The sequence below is a fragment of the Heloderma suspectum genome, chromosome 4 (genome assembly GCF_057233095.1).
Source record: "Heloderma suspectum isolate Gila_16-S chromosome 4, 16-S_ref, whole genome shotgun sequence".
NCBI classification, from domain to species: Eukaryota; Metazoa; Chordata; class Lepidosauria; order Squamata; family Helodermatidae; genus Heloderma; species Heloderma suspectum.
Genome location: NC_139461.1, coordinates 89,349,592 through 89,369,097, shown reverse-complemented (window position 1 = coordinate 89,369,097; position 19,506 = coordinate 89,349,592). Strand labels below are relative to the sequence as shown.

The 19,506-nt window shown below is 42.4% G+C and overlaps 1 protein-coding gene across 3 annotated transcripts in view; it reads right to left on the bottom strand.

Moving 5' to 3' along the window:
• The window catches only part of LOC146347135 (cadherin-7), a 163,770-nt gene that overhangs the window by 1,975 nt on the left and 142,289 nt on the right, over window positions 1–19,506 (bottom strand). For all 3 annotated transcript variants that reach the window (XM_084849948.1, XM_084849949.1, XM_084849950.1), the window contains exon 11: window positions 16,592–16,843. In XM_084849948.1, coding sequence (XP_084706074.1) covers window positions 16,592–16,843 — 252 coding nt within the window. The remainder of the gene's footprint in view (window positions 1–16,591; window positions 16,844–19,506) is intronic.

The following is a 19,506-nucleotide window of genomic DNA, read 5'->3' as shown; positions in this document are numbered from 1 at the left end:
AGCAGATGATAACAGGTAGTAATAATTTTGAAATTTCTGATACTTAACGAGGGTTTCTTGTTGGCTTTAGTGCCAAGATGAATGTTCAGGGAATTAGCCAGAACACCATTCAACATTTAAGCTGTACTACACACTTATAATAATTTGTAACAAGTACTGTTCATAGGTCAAGCATACACATCATTCAAGTTTCAAATTACACATAGCTTTAAGGGTCACTCATCCCTTTCAAAATTATTAGTTTAGTTCATTTTAGCAACCAAGTACCTCAATTATCTTATTTCCATTAACTAAACATTCCTAACAGTGTAGCCCATTGGAAGGAAATTATGATTTGGATCATAATCCAAATTCCAGTAAGAAGATAATTAAACAGGTCTTGGGGATCTAAAGTATATCACAAGAGACAGAACACATGTTTTCTCATAAATAGTGATGGATTATTGGTTTTGGTGGCAGGAGCAATGGCTGCTACTATATAACATTTATTAACAATTAGAATAACACATGTTGCAGAATATACCTCCCCCCAAAAAACTTGTTTTACATATAAGTATACACATAGCTCAGTGATAAAGTCAGCATAATACCACAGAAATGCACACATTTGAGGATATTCCAATTTAACCACATTTTCCAATGTTCACCACATTGTTCTGGGTTGAACAGTGTCCCCTTTCCTTTGTACGCACATTAACAAGTGGGACTAGTAACAAAATGCTGCAATATCAGGTGCTCATGTTCAGGATTTCAACCAGCCAGCCATGCTCTTTTCTAAGAGACTTCATATCACCCCCTTCCTCCACCATGGTTTCCAACCTCCCCCAATATACAGGAATCCATGCCCACTAAGCATGCTCAGTTCTCATTTAGCTATAGTTTTGTCTCTCCCCCCACCCTTAAATATCTTTTGTATTTCTGCAAAACCTGAGGTTCCCCCAAGCCTGGTGATGCCTCCCCCTTATGCATGGTTGGTGATGTTTTGGCTACATAAGGAACCATATTCGGAGAATAAGTTCACTATTTGTATAAAGGATACATTACTGTCAATGTATGTTGAAAAATTGACATCTTGATCTTCAAACTGCTTTTTTTCTGCTAATGTCACTCTAGTTATCAGGCCACTTATTTAATCACTCCTGGCTCCCTTGGAAGCCAGGGAGCTTGTCTGGATCTACACAGTAGGAGAGGGCACTCAGGAGTGATTGCGTCAACCAACATTTCTCTGTTCCAGAAGTTAACCAGGGCTTCAACAGAATCAGTTGCCAAAGTAACAGAAAAGTCCCCAAGAGACACAGGGAAACAATTCAGTTCCTTTGGCCTCCTTAACTGGTTCCCCGCTCCTGCAGAAGCTCTGAGTTGGAATAAATCCAATATAATCCCCCATCCAACTCCAACTCTCCTATGAATAACAGGAACTACTTATGAAGTTTTTCTGTTTCGTTTCTAGTACAGCAATGGACAACTTGTGGCCCTCCAGATGTTTTATCCTACAACTTCTACGAACCCTCATAATTGGCTACACTGGCTAGGGATGATGAAAGTCGTCGGTCAAACATCTGAAGGGCCACAAGTTGCTCGCCCTTGTTCTAGCACTATCACTGCTCAGGAAAATGGCATCAGAAGTGGCTCCAATGCTTTTCTTTGACCTAGAGGCACACATCTTTCTGGGCACTGCTCTGCTTGTAGTATAAAATAATTACAAGCAATATGGGAAACTTCATGAAGCTGAATTTGTATACAGAACACTTGTTCTCTTCAAAAGTCTGGTGCAGAATACATGTGGGGATGTGGGAGACTGGGTTTGAGTTCTTTGCTTGGCCGTGAAACTCCCTAGCCTGTGTCAAACAATGATCTCATCCTAGCATATCTCATAGGGCTACATGTAGCAGAAATGTGGTAAGGAGTATAAGGCCTTTAAATGAGAAATGTTTCAGGATCTTGCCTAGCCCTAGGATATTATGAAATAAAAAACGAAGAATAAAAGTATAATTCAAATGGAGACCCACATTGATGAAGCTAGGTTTTTTTCTCTTAATAAAAATTACTTCTGACCACACTAGAGTAGTATTACAGCCATGTATCGAGCAGTTCATCTCTTCTTTACTCCAGTGAAAATGTGTTTTCACACTATGACATGTTCAGCAGACTTCAACTGGGGAGTTCAATACCTGCTAATAAGTGCAAAATATATGAAACTTAGTAGATCTGCCTGCCTAGAGGTACAATAAAAATCAAGATAAAATGAATGTTTTATGTGGTTATGCCGTGCACAGCCCACGATTGCTTGAAGCCAAGAAAAATATGAAGTCCTTTGAAAGGTTAAACATTTTAGCATTTAAATGGCTTTAAGAGAATATTAATTTCTAATCACTCCAACTGCTCATGAACAATATTTTTTAACCTCTATATGAATAAATGCCACTTTAGCAGCTGTGCAAGAGCCATGGCACTGCCTACAAAACCAGCGCGTGCTGAATTCCAGCGCAAGAACAATTAGGTTTGAATAGGAGCTATTTCAGAATAGGCTCTTTTGAAACAACAACAACAGCAACAACCAACAACAGCAGCAGCAGCAGCAATTCGTTTTTTGAAACAAGCCAGTAACTATTGTCTGATTGAATGAATGACCAGGAAAGCTAATGTTCAGGATTGTTCATTAGCATTACATGAAGTGAACATTTCTAGGACTCAGAACTGAACGATCTGCCATTGCTACAGATTTCCTTTGGTCACAAAGTGGACCATCAAACCACATACTTTAGAAGAGAGATGGGTAAATACTCTAAAGCTGACCTTAGATTAACCCAGAAATTCCTGACATCTTGCCCCCTTCTCTCTCCAGTGTTTTCTTCCTCCACTACAAGGTGAGCAAAGGGCTGGATGTGCCTGATCTCAGAAGCTAAGCAGGGTCATCCCTGGTTAGTACTTGGATGGGAGACTGCCTGGGAATCAGGCTTCCTGCACCGAGCGGGGGGTTGGACTTGATGGTCTTGTAGGCCCCTTCCAACCCTATGATTCCATGATAATAGAGCTGAAGTCACTCCACTAGCTTATATAAGGGGAACCTGTAGAAGCCCAATCTGAGGTTGTGGGACGGAGCTCCTGGTCCTCAACAGGGTATCGGATTTCTCCCCAACTCTCGGAATGGCCCCTTGCAGGATTCCCCCCCCCCCACAGAAGCTAATGGAGCTCTCTCTGCTGAGGACCGGCAGTGGGTAGCTCCTCCCACCCCACCCCACCCCACCCCCGGGACTGGGACTCCACAGGCAGGAGGGTTTACTCCCTGCTGGTTCTCAGCAGGGGATATACCTCCCCTCCCCTCCCCTCCCCTCCCCTTGTACTGGGCCCCTGAAGCCTCTTACTTTTCCTCTGTGTAACAGGAACATAGGAAGCGGCCTATGGGCATCTGTTATCACACATTCATGACTGGCCACTCACGGAGGTTTGTGGGTCCATTACATGACATCATAATCCTCCAGTGATTTCCCCGCCATTCCCCCCTGCCTATCCCGTGTTATCCCCAAACAGAAAAAAATGCAGTATTTTCCCAGCCTGCACGCCAGGAGCGCCATGATCGGGCTCCTTCACAACTGTGTAAAGGAGTCCCATCTAATCCCGCGATGAAACCAGGTGGAGAAAGCCCTGGTATTGATGCGGATTTCTCTGCCCATGTAGTGGAACCCTGTGAGTCCGACCACTGGTCCGTCTAGCCCAGTGCTGCCGATACTGACTGGCAGCGGCTCTCCAGGGTTTCAGGCAGGAGTTTTTCCAGCCCTACCTGGAGATGCTGGGGATTGAACCTGGGACCTTCTGCATGCAAAGCAGGTGCTCCACCACTGAGCTCTGGTTCATCTCTCGTAATGGGGCAATGTTGCTTCATTACTACACTGCATAGGAGAAGCTGGCAATTAGTTTCCAGCTCTGATTTCAATCGAAGAAGAAGAATTGAGGGTAAAGCTTGCCTCTCCTTTGAAGCAGGCTTTAATGAGCCCCTGAAGATCTTTTTCTGAGAATGGGTCTGGAAAACTGGCATCCCTACTTTAGAATAAACCATAAAATTCTGTGGGACAAATACAAAGTAGTTATTTTCTGAACCGCTTTCAGATTTATTTGTAAAATAAATAATATAAATAATACAAATAACGAAAGAATGAATTCAAAATGGATAATAAAGTAAGGCTACAATCTAGCCAAGATTAAGTACTTGCAAGTCCCATTGATTTCAACGTGGGACATATAAGGATATACTTAACTCTATTTTATTGAAATAAACAGAACTTTCATTTCATCATGCCCTAACTTATGTAGTGCATTCCCTAGTACACTCTTGGTATTATATACATGTTTGAAAGAAACAGAAATGAAAAACAATATTTTATGTGTGCAAGTATGTTTGTTATTAATTCATTTCATGCCCATTCTAAAAGGCTCAAGACAGGGAACAATTACATAATATACTTACATAAAACAGATCTGATAATAACAGAAAAATATATATAACATCAATTCCAGGCACAAAGAACCTAGACTAAATGAACAAGGTTTCTAATCCTCAGGCTTAGGCTCAGCAGGTTTCCAAGGGCAGGAAGTTAGAACCTTGTTAGTTAGTTAGTTAATTAATTAATTAATTATTCATTCATTACATTTCTAAGCCATCCTAAGCTGAAGCTCTCTGGGTGGTTCACAAACATTAAAACCATAAAACACAGCACAATAAAACATAATAAAAACCTTTAAAAGTTCGAAACTACAGTATAAAACCAGAATAAAGACCAGCAGCTGTGCAAAAGATATAAAATACAGTAACAAGTTTAAAAACAGCACAAAATGGAAGATTAAAATGTCTAGGAAAATCAGAAGTTTTCACCTGGTGCCGAAAAGACCACAATGCAGGTGCCAGCCAAGCCTCTCTGTGGATATCATTCCACAACCGGGGTACTCCAGCAGCGGTCATCTTCTTAGCAGCCATCTTCTTAGCAGCCATCTGCCACACTTCATTTGGTGCGGGCACCCAGAAAAGGTTCTCTGAAGAGGATCTTAGGAATAAGACAGGCACATATGGGAGGAGGCGATCCTTCAGGTAACCTTGCCCCAAGACATTTCGGGCTTTGAATGTTAATACCAGCACTTTGAATTGTGCCTGGAAATGGATTGGCAGCCAATGCAGGTGGAAAAGAACTATAACGTATAACACAGTCCTATGTGACTGGGTACCATAATGGGTTGAATGAGGGCCGATGAACTGGGACTCAATTCAGACAAGACAGAAGAACTCTTCGTGGGTGGTTCATCTCTGCAGCAGAGTGTTATTCAACCTGTTTGGAGAGCAATACACTCCGCTTAAAGGACCAGGTTCAGAGATTTGGAGTGCTCTTGGATACAGCATTGTTGATGGAAGCACAGATGGCCTCAGTGGTTCGGAGCATCTTTTATCAGCTTAGGCCGATATACCATCTATAACCCCATCTGGACAGAGGTAGCCAAGTTGTAGTTATCCATGCTCTGGTAATCTCTTGCTTAGACTACTAAAATGCATTTTATGTGGTGGTGCCTTTGAATCCATCCAGAAATTTCAGCTGGTCCAACACATGGCGGCAAGATTGTTAATGAGCTGATACAATCATATTATACCAGTGGTTTTTTAACTGCACTGACTTCCAGTCTATTTCTGGGCCAAGGTCAAAGTGCTATGTAAAACCCTAAATGGCTTAGAATCACATAGAATCATTGAATAGTAGGGTTGGAAGGGGCCTACACGACCACTGAGTCCAACCCCCTGCTCAATGCAGGAATCCAAGTCAGGGCATCCCTGAAAGATAGCTGTCCAGCCTCATCTGGAATGCCTCCAGTGTGGGAGAGCCCACCACCTCCCTAGGGAATTGGTTCCATTGTCGTATTGCTCTAACAGTCAGGACGTTTTTCCTGATGTTCAGCCGGAATCTGGCTTCCTGTAACTTCAGCCCATTATTCTGTGTCCTGCACTCTGGCATGATCGAGAAGAGATCCTGGCCTTCCTCTCTGGGACAACCTTTCAAGTACTTGAAGAGCGCTATTACATCTCCACTCAGTCTTCTCTTCTCAAGGCTAAACATGCCCAGTTCTTTCAGGCTCTCCTCATAGGGCTTTGTTTCCAGTCCACTGATCATCTTTGTTGCCCTCCTCTGAACCCTCTCCAGTTTGTCTGCATCTTTCTTAAAATGTGGTGCCCAGAACTGGACACAGTACTCCAGATGAGGCCTAACTAGTGCTGAGTAGAGGGGAACTAGTACTTCCCGGGATTTGGAAGCTATGCTTCTATTAATGCAGCCCAAAAGAGCATTTGCCTTTTTTGCAGCCACATCACATTGTTGGCTCATATTCAGCTTGTGATCGACAACAATTCCAAGATCCTTCTCGCTTGTAGTGTTGTTGAGCCACGTATCCCCCATCTTGTAACTGTGCATTTGGTTTCTTTTTCCTAGGTGCAGAACTTGGCATTTATCCCTATTAAATGCCATTCTGTTGTTTTCTGCCCAGCACTCCAGTCTATCCAGATCACTTTGAATTTTGTTTCTGTCTTCCAGACTATTAGCTATCCTGCTCAATTTTGTGTCATCAGCAAATCTGATCAGCATTCCCTGCACCTCCTCCTCCAAGTCATTCATAAAAATGTTGAAGAGCACTGGGCCCAGGACTGAGCCCTGCGGTACCCCACTCGTTACCTCTCCCCAGTTTGAGAAGATCCCATTGATAAGCAGTCAGAATCAGAGTCTGATTCTGTAGCCAACTGTGGATCCACCGGATCGTTGTTTCATCTAGCCCACTGTGAGCTAGTTTGCTCATCAGGATATCATGGGGCACTTTGTCGAAAGCTTTGCTGAAGTCGAGGTATATTATGTCTACAGCATTCCCACAGTCCACAAGGGAGGTGACTTGATAAAAAAATGAGATCAGCTTCGTCTGGCAGGACTTGTTTTTGACAAATCCATGTTGGCTTCGAGTAATCACTGCATTGTTTTCAAGGTGCTTCCAGATGGATTGCTTGATCATCTGCTCCAGAATTTTCCCAGGGATTGATGTCAGACTGACTGGTCTGTAGTTCCCAGGTTCCTCCTTTTTAACCTTTTTGAAGAGAGGGACAACATTAGCCCTCCTCCAGTCCTCTGGCACTTCACCCGTCCTCCATGATTTCTCAAAGATAATAGACAGCGGTTCTGAGAGTTCTTCTGCCAGTTCTGTTATTACTCTAGGATGCAGTTCATCTGGCCCTGGAGTTTTGAACTCATTCAAAGTAATTAGGTGTTCCTTGACCATATGCCTATTGATCTCAAGCTGCAATCCTGCCCCTTCAGCCTGTACTTTGCCTTTGCCAGGGGGGGTCATAGACCCTCTTTGGGGGAATGAGCTTTCTTCTTTTGCGGGAAAGGCTTTGGGACACGTTATCTGTAGGATCACCTTCTGCAGTATATTCCTGCCTGGATCCCACGATCACCTTCAGAAGCCCATCTCCAGGTGCCCCTGCCTAATGAACTGAGGTGGGCAGCTACTAAGGAAGATGGCCTTTTTAGCAAAACAGGCATCCTGTTGTGGAACAGCCTCCCAAGATAGGCTTGCCTCATTGTCTGCGGTCTTTTAGGTAGGTGAAGATCTGTTTATTTTTCCAGGTTTTTTTTTTTGGCCTGGGATACTACCGTTTTTTGTTTTATTTTGAACACGTTTTAACTTGTTTTGAATTTTACGTTCATTTGTATTTTTTATAGTGTGTGTTTTCTTTTTAAAAAAAACTGCATGCCAACTCTGGGAACATATTGTTAATAGGTGGTATAAAGTTCTGTTGGTACTATTACTATTGCTGCTACTATTAATAATAATACCCGAAAAGTAACCTCTTTGAGTTCAAATCCCAGCTGGCGTGGAACAGAGGACTGCAGACCAGGTGCAGCAGTTACCAAGGGTGCTATTGCTGCTGGTGGTGGTGGTGGTGTGTGTGTGTGCGTGTGTGTGTGTGTGAGAGAGAGAGAGAGAGAGAGATGCTCTAACACTTTCCTGATAACCTATGCATTATTTTCTTCCATTGGAAAGTACTGTGCTTGAGGCAAAATAAAAAGCTCTTAGCTGTGGTGGCTGACCTACGATGGTTCTTTCACACTTGGTGTTACAGCAGGGATGCCCAACCTGAGACCCAGGGTTGCATGTGACCCTTCAGGGTCTCTACTGCAGCCTCCCATGGGTGCCCTGACCCTGCCACCTCCGCCAAATTTCCCCCTGCCTGTACTCTCCATTCATTCAGTCTTCCGGAGATCCTGATGCAGATCACTCTTTCACCGCTGCTGCTAGTGGTAAGGAAAGAGCAAACTGTATCAGGATCACTGGTACGTGTGCATGCGTGCGTGCACATGTGTGCAGCCCCTGACCTTGGGCCAAAAAGGTTGCCTACCCCTGTGTTCCAGCCAGCCAAGAGCTGAAGCTACACTTCGGCTCTTGTAATGCTCATAGCTGCTACTGTGGTATGTTGAAGGGGCATTCCCCCCATCTCTCCCCACAAAACCTACCTTATTAGATTTTATCTAGCAAGTGAGTCAATATCTCCCTTTATATTATTTAAGTTCACTGTAGGGCAGAGTCAAGTTCTGCAACCTGCACCTAGTTTACCACTTCCTCTCCTAGCCCCCCCCCCCCCCCGGTTCTCTTTCCCGCAGTTTACCAGACAGCTGGTAAGGGGACTCCAGACAGCTGAAAAGGGGACTCCAGACAGCTGAAAAGGGGACTCCTGTCTGACAGAGTCCCCTTTTCTCTCTCCCGGCTCCCCCCCCTGCTTTTTCTTGGTGGCTGGATTGCAGCCCCCTGCCATCTTCATTTGCTAAGAATATCTTTGAGCCCATGTGTGGCCCAGGGGCATTCATGGGAAATGAAGATGGCAGCTGCCGGAGGCCCTCACTTTGCTTTGATGGAATCCCGACTGCTGGTGAGAAAATGCGTTAATTTTTTTAGAAGTGAGAGGGGTGGGGCGCCTAGGCAGGCATCAAGGAAGCTGTCCAAGGGCACGCTGGTGCCCCACAGGCACCACATTGCCCACCCTTGATCTGGGAGGCATATTTGGGGTATGTTCCTCTGCATACTAGTGCTCTGATACATCAGATCTGGGAAAGGTTTTTGGCTTTTCAAGACTTTTGGCTTTTCAAGACCGTTCCATGTCTACATGTAAGAAAGTGAGTTTCAGAAACAAATATGCATTTCCAAGAAAAAAGAGAGTTCTCTCTGTGTGCAAAATGATAGTTACAATTATGTCAAACAGTTATTGTAAAAGCAATTACTGTTGTGTTTCTGTGATGTTAACTGAACCCCCTCCCCACTGCAATTGCCATATAATTTTCAGACGCTTTAAAGATTTTTCTCACTTATTTCTTTAAAGAATTATACACACTATAAAAATAATGACACCCAGCATGATGATTTTCATGTGCTTCTGTAAGTTATAATCATATTTTTAGGTATTTATTTATTTATTTGTTTATTTATCTGTCTTGAAAACAACATCACTCCTCAGATGATACTGACTTGGAATAAAATTTAGATTTACAGCCTGTTTTATGCTGTTTATGTGATATTATGCTATTTTAAAGGCCTTCAACAACAGCAGTGCTAGGTGGATCTGAAAGAATGATGAGCCTATCTACACATTACACAGAATGTGAATGTAACAGGCTGAAGAAACAGAATTATGGATTCTATCATGTTGGGCTGCAAATGGGGTGGTGATGGTGGAGTTCTGATTTTTCCCCCCAATGTAAAAAGGACCCCAAATGTAGTAAAGTAGCCCACTAGAGAGATGGATACACTGCACTCCTTTCTCTGATGTGCTCATTTACTACATGCAGGGAATTTTGAAACATAGGAGAAAATTCAGACTGTGACCTTGACATCTTTGGCTGGAAGTGATGAAGACCAGATTTTTGCCACTTCAGTTTATCACCTTATATTGCATAATATATAGATCAGCTCTTACATTTACAAATAAAAATGACAGCAGCAGGTTGCTATTGCTCCCTTTCTACAAATGGAGAATAGAGCTTGAATTGGCAATTAATGGGCAAAGGCTGGAATCATCTAGACCTTTAAGATCCTAATCCAGCTTTGGATTATAGAGACCTTGGACTTTTTGTGAGAGGTGAGAGCACACCCAGCAGCCCCTTGAGCAAAGGGTATACAAACCTCTTATCTCTAGTTGTGTCTCCAGTGCTCCCAGGGCCAGTCTGTGGACAGCCATACTTGAAACCTTTATCAATTCAAATTCCCTGCTGTCCATTGCTAGAGCAGCAGGAAGCACAGGTGCTGGAGTTTGTGTCAAAGCATTAGAGCTTTTTCAGGAGAAAGCTGCAGGCAGGAGACACAGCTATCCTGACCAAGAGCTGGGTGTCTATAGGAGGCCTGGCTACTCCAGAAGCTTCACACTGCCATTCATAGGATGTTGAACATCATGGTTTTCTAAAGAGGGCTCTGATGCCTGAACAGAAATATTGCTAGAAAGCTTACACGACTAAGACTAAACATTAGCACATTGGCTTCCAGGTTCAGACTCTGGGATTTCTGACAACTGCTGGATCAGACTGTGATCTGAGGTTGCTGGTTCTTCCTCTTGCTCAGGGGGTTGGCAATCTCTTTCAGCCTGAGGGCTGAACTCAATTGGAGAAACCCTCAGGGGCTGCATTTCAGTGGTGAGCAGAGCCAAAGGAGAAGGGGACAAGGCTGAAGGCAAAAGGGATGCAGCCAATTTTTTTAAAACCATCTGATGTTAGCGTTAGGAGAGTGGGGAAGAACTACTAGGGATGTCAGAGAATTCCGCCATGGACTGAAATGGGATCAAATTCCCTTCAGTCCGTGCCACAGAATCCTCTGCGGAACGGCACCACGAGGTCCTGCGGAGCCAGCAGTCATGCGGCTTTTTTTTTCATTGTCCGCAAAGAGTTGCGGAATTTTCATAAATAAAAGCGCAGTGTAGTATATTCTGATAATAAATATGTCAGGGGTGTACGAACCCCACTTACCTGGGTCTGCGGGGCGGGGAGACAATCCGGTCCTCCTCCTCCCAGAATTCTCCCTGGCCAGCTCCGCTCCGCGGCGAATCTGCGAAGCCACTGGCCGGGGCCGGCTGCCGCCGCACTTCCAACCACAGCCGGTCTACATCCACAAATGGCGTCCAGCGTAGCGGACGCCATTTGCGTCCCTGCTCTTTACCATGATAGGCTACATAAAGATTTATGTAGCCTATCACATTAAAGAGCAGGGACGCAAATGGTGTAGCAGATGCCATTTGCATCTGCAGTCTGGCGATACGACCATGGTGGCCGTATCGCTGGTTCTTCAGAGCCAGGAAGGATCTGCCGGTGAGGACTTGGCGCTGGAAGACAAAGTAGGAGATCCGATCCTCCACGGACTTCGGGGGCCCAATTCAATAGAATCCAGTCTCATTGGGGTCCGTGGAGGATTTCTCCAACATCCCTAAAATACGTAATTTTTTTTTAAAAAAAATGAATTGCGCTCACCACCTTGTTTGTGGTTGTTCTTCTTAAATTGAAATCCTTTGTCTCCGTTTACTTTTAAAATGACCTGGGGCGGCATGGTCATTTTAAAAGGTTTCTTCTTTCTTTAAAACAGCGTTGCTTTAAACAAATAGTTTATCGCTCAGGCATACCTAAGACAGCCTTTTTTGGGGGAAGCTCCTAGGAAGTGTTTTGGCTGAAAGTAAACGGAGACAGAGGATTTCAATTTTTAAAAACACACGTAAATATTTACAAAAAATAGCCATTCTTACGGAAGTTATGCAGACTCAGGGAGACAGCTGGGCACTGGAATTACAATTGTCGGTATGGATTTATCTTTGTAATTTTGGGAGCAGAAAAGAAGAGGAGAATTCCAGGGGCTTGCGAAAGACGGTATGGAGCACTGGCCGCAAACTGCGGAAGTCAAGCGGCACGGAAGGTACACAATTCGTGCATCCCTAAGAACTAAACAAAACCAGAAAACTACCAAACAATTGGTAGTTAGGGGAAAGGGAGCTAGTGGGAGGGGACACAACCATCTGGGGAGCCCTAGAAGGCCATATTGGGTCTGGCGGTTCCCCATCCCTGATCTAGCTCATCATTGCTGCAGATTCAGTGTAAGGCGGTTGCATAAGTATCACAGGCATTTGCATGGATCGTTTCAATGACAATAAGGGACATTCCATTGCCCCACCTTAACGTAATGTCATTTCAACTGGGCCATTCCCTAGGAGGAATGCTGCTGGCTGCTGCTTCTATTAAGCTTTGCCACCACTGAAGCAACAGCAAAACTTTTTTTTTTTTTTAACAGTAATAAAAAAAAGACTAACTACAGCACTCTTCCTCTTCATATCTATCAGGTAAATCATCCGCTGAAAAAAATTAGAAATGTCACCCCCACCCAAGGCTCTGAAACTCTGTACTTTCATAGATCATGTGACTTTGGGCCAGTCTCTGACTCTCATCCTCACCTACCTTAAAGGGTTGTTGTGAGGATTAAAATGGAGAGGAGAAGGACTATGTAAACCACCTTGGGTTCCTTGCAAGAGGAAAAAAGTGGGATATAAATGTACTACTACTGCTACTACAAATAATACAAATGAATGGCCCCACAAATGTTGTGGGGCATTTTTGGCCTAGCATGAGTTTTATCTGATGCTTTGTATTCTTAGCCACATGAGCACAGATGGACTTCCTCCCAATTCTCTCTTTTGTGACTAGTTCTTCCAAATCTGCTTCCTAATGCTACAAATTTGTTTCAAGATTGGGGCCAAAGAAAGTGTATTCCAGCAGGCTGCACTTTGCAATTACATGAGAAAGAAGCAAACACAATGCAATTGAGGTTATGTAGATAGCCTCGTTCACCTGCATTTCTTTCAGAGAGAACTTTGCACTCTCATGTACAACTGGCCTGCATTTTATTGCTCACACCATCAGAAAATCCATCTGTGGAGCTTCTATGTTGGTTTCATGATCTGGATAAATGAACCCATGTTCCTGGTACATTGCTATGGGTCTGATTAGCTTTGGACTTTTGACAGCCAAGTATGCAAGACAATATAAGAATTTGATGAAGCATTCAACTTTTCATCCAGGAAGATTGTTTTAGGTGAGCCTTAAGGTATTTGGGTCTGGGTTCATTAAACATGTCACAATTCATATCATTTATATTAAAAGACTATATGAGTCTCAAAGCTATAGGAAGACTTTATCAAGGAAGAAAACATTTGTTAAGATTTGGAAATGGAACTGAATATTGCTTGAAACAAACAGGGAAGTGTTTGTCAGTCAAAGATTAATAAATTAATTTGCTAATACATTAATTTAAGAAGGGTTCACTTGAGTCTTGCTACGGAAATAGAAATGCTATAAAGACTACAATCTAATACAGTGTTAAGTGAGCTTAAGCCCATAGATTTAAACGAATGTAAACACACTTAACTGTTTGTCAGATTGCAGTATGAGAGAGCTATCCAGTACACACCTGTTCAAAATCAGTGCAACTTACTTCCAAGTAAACAAGAATAGGATTGGACTGAAAGATGTATTTCCGAATGATGCTCTAATACAGGCAAGAGTTGGCTAGAGAAGATGTTTCAATCATTTGGAAATGTGCAATACTATAGGCCTGTATCACACATAACACTAACTCATGGTTTGTTGACCTACCTAAGGTTTGTCTGGCAGATGACTGAACAATGTGCAATACTATAGGCCTGTATCACACATAACACTAACTCATGGTTTGTTGACCTACCCAAGGTTTGTCTGGCAGATGACTGAACAATGTGCAATACTATAGGCCTGTATCACACATAACACTAACGCATGGTTTGTTGACCTACCCAAGGTTTGTCTGGCAGATGACTGAACAAACTGTGGTTTGTTCTCTCAATCCCTTGGTTGTTTGGTGCCTTTCCTCCTTCAGCTGCTCCCTCCCTGTGTCCCAAAAGGCTTTTCGGTGCTGAAATACTGGCATGTGGAGCAGCTGAGGTTTTTTATGTTCTTGCTTACCACCTCCGTAGCCCAGCAAAACAACCCATGGTTCTAGATCCACACGCAATGGCAATCTATGGCTTAAACAACCCAGAGTCCACAACCCAACAACAAAGCATGAGTTCTCTTTCTGGGTTGTTTGTGGTTAACACACCATGGTTTGTTAATGTGGCGGCATTCACACATCACAACAACCCAGAATTCACCAACCCACATCATGGGTTAGCATTATGTGCAAACCAGGCTGCTTAATATTTTCTATATCTAATAATTTATATTCTGTTTTGAGTTGATTTGGAATTCCTCGGTAATTCTGAACGAAGTTGAATCTAGTTTGAAACTTGCTTTTCTGCTACACTGGGGTATTTGTAACACACGGATTTAATGTGTCAACTATGAAAGGTGTTCTTTGCAGTTTTGAAAGGCTGTCTGGAGATCTCAGTCTTTACATTTACCATTCCTCATTGCAGTAATGTCACTTTCTCAATAAAACGCGGTCGCCTTTGAATCTTATGCTTTTGTTGGAAACTCGTTCTGTCTCTTCTTAAGAACCTTACCCACAGGAGGCCTGGGCTGGAAACCAGAACCCCTAGATGAAGGAAGTGTCAGTTCTGACAAGCTGAACCAAATGCAAGGATTATAACTAGATCTGAATTTTGCACAGAGCTAGCGGTGAATGTATTTCATTCCCTACTAGCCTTGTATTCCACTAAGCAGACATTTCTCAATATTTGGTCAATTTTTTAGAAACAGAAAGCCCCAGACATCTGGAATTATCAAAATTAATTTGTTATTTATTAGTTTTTGTTATTTATTTTTTCAGTTTTACCTGCTCACCCAAGCTGTTGTGCTGTTAAAAATATGTTCTATTAAAGATATATGTAAATGCCTATATTTGTATTAATGACATAACATCATTAATTTCCATATGTGCCATAGCAGCTTTATATGAATAAATAATATTGGGAAAGCACAATATGTAAGGATTGGCATTTTCTAGTCTTATTATACTTTAATTATACCCTAGATAACCTTAAAATTGCCAACTGTATTTGTTAAGAGATTCTGGCAATCAACCCATGCAGGAATAAGTGTCCTTTTTTGCCCTAAGCAAGAAATGGATAAACTGATAGTTACACAGAAAAAATAAAAATAAAATAAAAACACTGTGTCAAGCATGTCATTTTGGTGGCCTGCACTGGCTTTGCAGTGGGTCATGTTACTCGCCATATAATTCAAGAAAACATCCCCATATTAATTTGAATTTCTTTTCTTTTAGTAATATACCTTTTCATGAGCAGCTAAGGTCAATAAATCCTGAATCCAGCTGTGTATATTTGAGGCTTTGTTTGTTTTCCAGTATTGTAGAATAATATGCTTAATGGTTAGTAAACTGTAAGTGTTCTTAAAGGCACAGTCTTATGCATGTTTAGGCAGAAAAAAGGCCTTCAACTCCCAGCATACTCCAGACAGTTGTAGACCTTTTTTTCTGTCTAAACATGCTTAGGATTGTGCCCTAAGCCTATTACTTTCAACGGACAAAGGTGGTGATCCTATACACACTTACCTGGGCGTAACCCCATCAAGCTCAATGGGATTTATTTCTGAGTAGGCATGTATAGGATGGCATGCTTCACTCTGTTTTAGACTGCGGCCATTATCCTTCCTATTTGCACTTTCCACCATAGCTTGTACCTTACTCAGCTCTGCTCCCAGAATTGTTTTTCATATTCCTTGAAAATCCTTACCTTTGACATTATGTATTTTAAAAGGTAAAACAAATGCTACTGTGTGCTTTAGAATACAGAATATCTCTCTTACAAGAATAGTGACAAATCATGCCTTTAAGAAACCTGTTGGTGAATACAGCACTCTTACCCCATGTGTGCTTACTACAGACAGTTAATTATATGCATGGCAATCATTTCCTACAGAGATGCTGAAAAACCTACTTCAGAGAAATCTGAGGTGCTGGTTATCCTGGCATGATCACTATTTGCCCAGAAGGGGCCAAGCCTGTGTTAAGTCCCAACTGCTCTACCTCCTAGACAAGTGAGCCTTATGGACCCTCAAACAGGCCTTTTGTGTAGCAGCACCCTGGTTGTGGAACTTTCTCCCAGAGAAGTTAGATCAACTCCTTCCTTATTGTCCTTTAGATGGCTGGTGAAAACAATATAATCCTGCTGAACTTTTAATAGTTAATGCTGCTCTCTGATTTTTAGTGATCCCTGGTTTTCTTGTATTTTTTCAGATTGCCTCATTTAGCTTAACATTTAGCATTTTGTATTTTATTTTCTTGTTTTATCTGTATATGTCCTCTAGCACTCACTTAGCAGAGGGGCAACCCCAAAATATACCAAATAAATAAATAACAAGCATGGTAGACATCTTAGAAATAAATTACTATAAATATTTGAAGATGTCTGATGTACCTTCATTTGCTTCATTTACTGAAGCTTGACCTGGTCAGTACCTCTATGTGAGATTCTCTTGGGAGCCCTAAGCTCCCTGGGAAAAAAGTGACAAATGCATAAATATAAGTAACATGAAATGAACAAACCCCAAAGACGTACCTAGCAATGTCAGAACACAAGCCAGGATCGCTATGAGTGCTCCAGTGCTAAGTCCTGCTGGCAAAATGTAGGCCTCTGCATTACATGTTTGGGCATTGCCATCTGCATCACAATCACACACTCGGATTGTGAGCGTATTGGTGCTACTTAGTGATGGAGAGCCACTGTCCACAATGAATACTGGCAAATAGTAAACCGACTGCTCCTGCCTCCGAAATCCACTTCGTCTGGTTAGTATAGATGCTGTGTTGTCTAGATCAAAGAAAACACAAGAGTGAAACAAATAGGATTTTTTAAAGAAATATTCCATGGGTCATTTTAAACTTATTTTCATTTACTAACATCTGAGTTTTAGCCACAGCAATAGAAAGAAACTTGTAGCAGTCAGAGCTTGAAACTGCAAAGAAAAAGCCCTGGAAGTTGGAGTATATCCCGCTGCAAGTCCTTTGTAAATAGTTAATAAATATGTAGTCCTTGTTTCACCCAGTTCCATGACTCATCTCCTCATTCTCTAGCCAGGCTGTGACGAACCTTCCACATTTCCTGAAGACAGGCCTTGAAAATTATATAATCTTGATACAAGAGCCCAAGAAAAGACAACAGGAAAGGTTAAATGTTTCTACCTCATCTATCAGCATTGGTCCAGTTCAGAAGCCTACCCTGACCTAAACTCCTGTTCACATGAGGAAGCAGGCAAACATGATCTTCACCAGCACGCTCATAAAGCAACCTTTGTCATGGCCACTTCATGCGGATGCTTATATATCGCTCAGGTTTCTCCTTTTTTTGAAAGGGCAGAGCTAGACAATTATAAGCGTGTATGTGTGAGTGTGTGTGTGTGTGTGGGGGGGGGCATCTATCTGCTCTTCAACCATAATACAATCTTTTGCTTAGTCAAGCATCTGAACTGGGCCATTATTAAGACCAAAACTTTACATCTGCATTTAACAGCTACATCATTTTTTTCTCATTTTTAATCTACAGTAAGCACAGGGGGCCTAATCTAGATCTTAAAAGACCCCCCTACACCTCATGCTAAGGTCCCAATCTGGACTGGGGCTCCTGTGCCTACTCTAGAGTGAAATGAAGGAAAGCTGTAACTGCTAGATATGGATTTAAGGTGACATCTTACCCTTGTTCTAAACAAAACTTGCATCTTCTCAGAAGATGATACATTGTCAAGTCAGGCTCAATAAGGTGCTTTAAACTGATGAAGTGTGTCCCTAAGAGGCCTAGCACTTGTACTGTGCAGAAATCTAATGCATGTGAATGACACAGAGTAAATTACATCCCATGCCTCTGGTGAGGGGGAGGGTTGTGCAGCCAAAGTAGGCAGCACTGTCCCTCCTCTTTAGTTGTGAGCTGTCCATGGTTCTGGGGAAGCATTCCTAGCATCACAGGCAAAAAGGGGAAGTCTCATGATGACTAGGAGCTTCTACTCATCCTGATATTTACAGGGGAAGCATGGCTGGCTGGGGGAGGTGTAATTGGAGCTGTGTACAAACGGCCTCTCAAAATTCTCCAGCCTATTTGTGGGCAGAGAAATGGGGGAGGGGCGCAATTTCACCGAATTTCTCCTGGGGAGGAGAAATTCTCCAACAGTTTTTCACAGATAGGGCTCACTATTGGCAGGGGTTGTAGCACAGGTTCTTTCTTTTTTCCTAAGAGTTTTGGGTTTATTGCACTGCCTCTGTAGGTGGCAACAGCATCAACTGTGGTGAGGCTTCCACTTCTGTGAGGCAGAATTTTGAATTTCTTTTGATGGTATTTTTGAGCTTCCCTAATCACTGCGAGGTGGCCGAGGGTGCTGTGTGTGTTTTCTCTCCCAATTACACATCCTTCCATTGCTCTGCAGCCTCCCAGGCCACCTGCACTTCCTGAACTGAAAAAGCCTCATGGGAGGAATTATCTCATGAGGTCTTCCTCATGATGGCTTTAATTGAAGTGTGGGAAGCTGAGGAAGCTACAGGCTGCCACAGAGATTATTGTACAGTGAAAGACAGGACAATCACACACACTCCATGGCCAACTCATAAGTAAAGTAAGGACAAGGACCCTGAACCCAACCCATGAGAATTTCTCAGAAATGTCTTCTCCTTTGAATTTCTTTTCAAAAGCAATAACCCTTCTATCATATTCAATGAGAACGGTTGAAAAAATGTGGGAGAAATTTTTGGCAGAGAACTAGTTGTAATACAGCATCTCTGGAGGGCATCAGGTTGGGGAAGGCAGCCTTAAATAAAGTTCTGGCCAAGTTATAATCCAAGATCTGTATCTGCCTCTCCTGCCAACCACAATATGAATACAACTGTTTACTTATGCAGAAGAGAACTATTGTGTACACACACACGTGATTTGTGCTAAAGATGTAGCTTTGCACTGGATGATCGGCTATTGTAGGGCACAAGCGAACTTTACTAATCCTGAATTTCCTGTCTGCTGGTATTAAGCAGCAATGCTATAACATTAGTTATAACTTTGTAAAGCAGATCTATTTGCTCTAAACAATATGGGAAAGGTAAGGATATTTTTATCCTGACTCTTGCTGTTCTCCATAGTTCTATCACCAGTTTCATGGCTGCGGACGCTACCATTGGTGGGTGTTCATCACATCAGATGGAAAGTTGGACTTGTCTTCGGGGGTTTATGCTTTAAAACATTAGATTGCTTCAAAACCAAAAAATGTGGTTGTTCAGTAATTCAGACAATGCCTATGTTTGGAAATATAACAGTGGCACTAATCTAAGAAAGTTCAGATTAAAATGTGGATAGTACATCTGTGTGGCATTAGGTTATTTTACACTTTGAAAGTGTAAAATAAGTGAAAATGAATTACAAATACAAGTTGTGAATGTAATGCATGTTAGTTTGCCTTTCACACATAAATTACATTGCAATATATTTTTAAAGAGGTG